The sequence below is a fragment of the Caretta caretta genome, chromosome 2 (assembly GCF_965140235.1).
Source record: "Caretta caretta isolate rCarCar2 chromosome 2, rCarCar1.hap1, whole genome shotgun sequence".
Classification (NCBI taxonomy): domain Eukaryota; kingdom Metazoa; phylum Chordata; order Testudines; family Cheloniidae; genus Caretta; species Caretta caretta.
The window spans coordinates 49,457,275-49,463,274 of NC_134207.1; the positions used below are offsets into that span (position 1 = coordinate 49,457,275).

At 42.7% G+C, this 6,000-nt stretch overlaps 1 protein-coding gene across 1 annotated transcript in view; it reads right to left on the minus strand.

The window, feature by feature from the left end:
- LOC125632619 (carbonic anhydrase 3) overlaps positions 1-5,665 on the minus strand; it is a 30,010-nt gene extending 24,345 nt beyond the window's left edge. Inside the window, exons 1-2 of the mRNA XM_048841126.2 lie at positions 5,608-5,665; positions 4,833-5,030 (exon numbers count right to left, since the gene is read on the minus strand). Of these exons, the coding sequence (XP_048697083.1) occupies positions 4,833-5,030; positions 5,608-5,650 (241 nt within the window). The 5' untranslated portion in view covers positions 5,651-5,665. The remainder of the gene's footprint in view (positions 1-4,832; positions 5,031-5,607) is intronic.
- Between the last annotated feature and the right edge of the window lie 335 nt (positions 5,666-6,000).

The following is a 6,000-nucleotide window of genomic DNA, read 5'->3' on the forward strand; positions in this document are numbered from 1 at the left end:
TGTGTATTTCTGCAATATCAGCCCTGTTCTTGCCAGATTCTGTGAGCAGGTCCTGCCTCATACCAGGCACCTGATACAAGGGTTTATGTCTCAGACTCTCTTCCTACTACAATGGGTACAGTGGGATTAGGTCATGAAAGGTCTTGAAAGTTAAGACAACAAGATTGTCTTAATGAGATAGAGAAGGGGGAGCCAGTGAAAGGATACAAAGAGAGGGGAGACATGATTAAAGCAACAGTCTAGGAAAACAATCTTTGCTGCAGCATTCTGAATGGATATGTGTAGGGCAAGAGTGCATTTGTAAAGGCCAGAGAGAAGAATGTTGCAGTAATCGATACATGAGATGATGAGAGCTTGGATGAGTGTTTTAGCTGTGTGGATGGATAAGAAAGACTGCATCTTAGAGATGTTATGCAGGAAGAACTGGCAAGATTTAGACCTAGCCTGGATGTGAAGACCTAGTCAGAGGTCTGAATCAAAGATGAAGCCCAGGTTATGTGTCTGAATGACTGGCAAGATGATGATGTTGTCCACACTGATTGAGAAAGGAGGTAATAGGGAATGGGGGTGGGGGGGAGATTAGTAGCTCTGTTTTAGCCATGTTGAGTTTGAGCTAATGAATATGAATTCATGAGTTGTTAGAGAGACAGGCCAAGATTTTAGTCTGGTCAGGAGAAGGGAAGAAGATCTGTGAGTCATCGGCATAGAGATGGAAGTTGAATTGATGTTTATTGATGAGATTAACTGTGGATAAGATGTAGAAGGAGAAGAGAAGAGGACCAAGGACATAGACCAGTGGAACACCCACCAAAAATTGGAAAGCAGATAAGAAGGATCCTCTGAAGGACCCCTATTTCACTTTTACCTATGGGGAAACTGAGACAAAGGCTAAATGACTTACCTAAAGTCAGACATCAAATCAGTGGCAGAGCTGGAAAGTCTTCTAGCACAGTTTCCTAGTTAACAACAGACAATGCTGTCTTCCTGTAATGTGAGGTATGGGTCTAGAATAGAGTGCAGAACTTAAAAAGAATATTTTTGGATTTTTGGTTCTCTCTAACTTACAGATGGCTTTGTGTAACACTCTAAATTTAAGTAGGATTAGACCAAAATAAAAGCCATGCTTAGGCTAGACATTTTTTCCAGTTAAAAGCAGAGTTTTAAATTATTATTTGTCCTCATTGTTTCTATCTCAGAAGCTAACAAATGAACATTTATTCATCAAAAGTTCATAAATAAAATGTTCTTTGTGAAATGCGTGCATATACAATTTTTACTTTAAAATTCAGTTATCAGGTTTATGCATGGACTACTTCCAAAGAGAAACATGCCTATGAAAGGCTGTAATGCGGCAGAAGAAGGTCCTGCATGAACACAGGGGAGGTTTGCAGGAAAGTGTGTCTGAACTGTGCAGCTCCATGCTCTTCTCCTGCAGCTGACAGAAAGTCAACAGCAGGAGGGTGGGAGTGCAGATGGCCAGAGAATTTGCACATGAGGAGAGACACTGGTGCCTTCTTGGGATAGCTCCAACCTTGGAAGAATCAGGGTCTATTTCCAAGAAAATGTATATAACCACTGCTGGAATACCATGTCCAGTTCTGGTGTCCACAGTTCAAGAAGGATGTTGATAAATTGGAGAGGGTTCAAAGAAGAGGACTCAGAGAATGATTAAAGGATTAGCAAAAATGCCTTACAATGATAGACTCCAGGAGCTAAATTATTAAGATTAACAAACAGAAGGTTAAGGAGTGACTTGATCACAGTCTGTATGTACCTACATGGGAAACAAATACTTGATAATGGACTCTTCAATTTAGTAGAGAAAGGTATAACATGATCCAATGGCTGGGAGTTGAAGCTAAACAAATTCAGATTGGAAATAAGGTTTAAATTGTAACAGTGAGGATAATTAACTATTGGAGCAATTTATGAATGATCCTGGTGGAGTCTCCCTCACTGACAATTTTTAAATCCAGACTGGATGTTTTTCTAAAAGATCTGCTCTAGGAATTATTTTGGGGATGTTCTATAGCCCATGATATACAACATGTAAGACTAGATGATCACAGTGGGCCTTTCTGGCCTAGGAATCTAGTTAATCTATGAGTACTACTGGACATGCATCTTCCACAGCTGCCTGTCTCTAGCAGTTTGGGCTTTTAAGAAGCTGCTCAGAAACTGGAATGTTAGAAGTATTGCTGGCAGAGATGGCATAATGCAGGTGAGGTGCTAAAAGATGCATCATAAATGCACTTTATTACATGTCTCTGCGATGTATTGCATGGTCCTGAAATGTATACCATAGATAGCTCCATCACATACCACTTATGTGTGGCTATAAATGGTCATAGATATAGGCATGGTCATATTTGCTGGAAACTTTAAGAAAATGGAATAATATCTAAATGTTGTTATTTGAATTTATTTATAGTGTAAATATCATATTATTATTTTGGGCAAAAATCCTGAAGTCTTCATTTATTATTGTTGTTATTTAACATTTATATATTGTGCCATAGGTGTGTGTGGTAATTTACAGAGAGAATGAAGACCCAACTCCTGCTCTAAGGAACTCAGAATGGAGGCTGAAGTCAATGGGAATAAGGATATCAGGATCTGTCCCATTATTAATATCTGCATCTGCAAACACAGAACTGATAAGAAGAGACAGAGCAGTATGAAAACATTTTTCTGCCTCTATCGTATTATAAAGTTCACCTTCTTTCACCAGTCACTTTTTCTCTCTCAGATCAGAATCAATCACTTAGTGAGCAGTTAATCTGAGCAAAATTCAGACTGACCCAAACATTTCTGCACTTCATGGCACCAAGTGTGGCATCAATGCTATATATTGATTTTGGTTAGGCATTTCATATTTTACCTAAGGTTATTGTTAATTATTATTAATAGTATTTATTTGTATGACAGTATTGCCTATGGGCTTCAGTAATGGATCAAGGCCTGGCAGTACTAGACACTGTACAAATACATAAATAAAGAGCCCTGAAGAGTTTGTAATCCAAATATGAAATGAGAGACAATAACAAGTGGATGCAACATATGGATCGGAAGCAAAAGGAAAAATGAGACAAACATGATCAGCATGATCAGCAGTGGTTATGGAGATCTTTCAATATACTCCAGCTACAGCTCTTTAATGATGTAACTTGATGTGGTTTATCAAGAATAGAATTCCAATGCAAATGCCACCAAAATTAATCTAATGCAAATAAATAAATAACATATTAGAAAGAAATGCTAAGTGATCTTAGGGAAGTAGATTTGTTTTCTATTTTGCGAGAGAACGAATCAAAATCCGGCAACTATTCCCAGTCTTTTGTGTGTTTCTATTTTGTTTTTTTTTATTTTATTGGATAACTCAGCTTGTACATATTTTGACTTTGGATTTGTTTTCATTAACCCATCAAAAATGAACGAAAATCAAAATGAAGATGCACACACTTAAATATTCAAGAACATTGAGTCTATTAGCAAAATTACTCTTACAAATTATGACTATCCCTACTAACACTGCAGCAGTAATAGTTGAAGTTTCCTGTGTAGTTTAGAAATAACACCATATGTTGTGTTTTTTGACTGGTCTTTCACTACATAAAATGTACACATTTGTTTTTCCTTGCTGTAGCTTGGCACTGCACATATTACAAATATATGCCAAAATCCTGCAGACCTTACACACAAGTACAAAGACTGTAGCCTTGGGTCCAAATATTGTATATCTTTTCCAAAGCTGCTTGAGGCATCTTGGCAATTATTGCTAGTCTGCATTCAGGATTATGCACTAAAAGCTTTGCAAAGATGGAAGCAAGTTTAGAATCATTTGATTTCTAGAGATGCAAGAATTAGAGTTGCAATATTATTCATCTGATTTCCTTTTTAATGCAGTAGTGAAGAAATTTCACAGCTTCTTGCCAGTTACTTTTTCCTAGGAAGTGCAGCCAACAGTATCAGTATGAAATTTCAGTGGTTAAGTCAACAGATGCTAAATACTTCTAGCACTTGCTAAGCAGCATCGGTATATTTAGTCAAAATGTCTAGCCATTCTAACCCTTAAGAGCCACATAGTAAATACGCAGCATAGTGCATGCATTTGTGAAGTGTAGGTGGACAGGTTAATAAGAGTAATGATAACAGAGTTAATGTTTGCTTTAAAGAAGCTCATTTTAAGCTGAAATTTCTCAGCCTTTTGTACCTGAGGTCTCATTTAGCAGAAATATTAGAGGCCTAATCCTAGTCAAAAATCTCATTAATGTCAATGGGAGCTTTGTTTGAGCAAGGACAGCAGAATTTGGGGATTATCTATATAGCTACATTGCTTTATCCAAAATAGTATGATTACACTTTTCAGAAATGATACCTTGCTTTTACATAGGCATTCCAGCTGTGTACCTCAAAGCCTTTTGGGTAAAATTCACTCCTCTCACAGAAAGCCTGAGGATTTGAGCTCCGTGTAGGTGGAGTGCAGTGTGACTGGGGAGGTGAAATCCATCCTCCAGCCCAGGGCCAAGATTGCATGTCTGCTGCAGCCTCTCCCTCCATCCCTCCCCCACCATGTGAGACTGCACCTGGGGGCTGCAATAGCAGTCACAGTCTCCCTGCCAGAGTTGTGTTGAGTACTGGGGCAACTGGATCCTCTCAAATGCAGATCATGGTCTATCCCCATTCCATCCCTAATGTGGCATTCTGTGCTGGTGTGTGCAGGGCCAAATCCTTCAGCAGTAATAAATAAAGCAGAGCATAGGTTGTCTTCCAAGCACTTTCCAACCATTAACTAATTCAGAATAACTTCTTAAGATAAAACTAAAACTAACCTGATCTATCAAAGGTGTCATCAAACACAACTCTGCAGGTTCTCCCATTGTTCAGTATGGTCTTCGCTGCACCGGGATCATAACCAACAAACCAAGGGGGTAAAGAGGGGTCATGCTGGACCTCTTTGGAATTGATTTCAATAGGTGACTGGTGGTCTCCTTTGGCAATAGGGTAATATTTGTGCCAGTGCTCAGGTCCTAGGAAGAAATGCAAAGGAATGACATGAAAATCGCTTCCATTTAGGCATAAAATTGACATCTGTTTAATACAAATACAATCAATGTTACACTTTATTCATACATCGCCTCACAGCTGTGCCATTCACTGTGGATTTCCCCCCTCCTTTTGGTTTTCAGACAGAGGCATTTGAACCATTGCGCGTGACTCCTTTTAAGAAACTGTTTTTGCAGGTGAATATGCTGCTGAGCCACAGGCCCACCCAGCCCCGTCCCACCCGCCCAGCCGGGGAGCTGGAGTCAGCCGCCTGGATCGCCGCGCTCCAGGAGCTGTCCAAGATCCACTTTCCGGGTGAGGGTGGAGATCGGACGGGGAACGTGGGTTGACCTGGCGGTAAAGTTGTGCCCAGACTTATTATCATGGCAGCAGAGGTTGCAGGAGCCGGGAGCCAGCCCCCACCCAGCCCGCCCCAGTCTCAGCCCTTACAGCGTCTGCCAGATGCCGGACAGATGCGCGGACAGCGGAGCCCGGGCTGGCCGCGAGCGCTGCAGGCTCCCGCCCGGGGAGGCTGCGGGGCTCGCCCTGCCCCTCACTCACCGTTGTCACTGTCATAGCCCCACTGACAGGATTGCTGGGCCATGCTCTCGGCGCGGGGTCTCCGCACTCTGTGCCCGGGCTGCTCCGGCCGGCTCCGCCAGGGGCTTTTATAGGCTCCCGCCAACTCCGAGCCCCAGTTGAGGCCGGTCGGGGGGGAGAGGGACAGAGGGGGCGGGGGCGCCTGGCCGGCGCGCAGGGGGCGGAGAGAGCGATCCCCTGGACTCCCCTGCTGCCCCCCCCCGCCCCCCCGCGCCCTCCGCCGCCTCTGCCCCGCTCCCCTGCCCGTCTGCTTCGCGCCTGGCAGGCTCGCCTCCCGCAGAGCTAGTCCCCTGCCTGCGCCGCTTCCCGCTGCCCCCCGGGATCGTTAGTGTGTATTTGTAATTGAACGAGGAG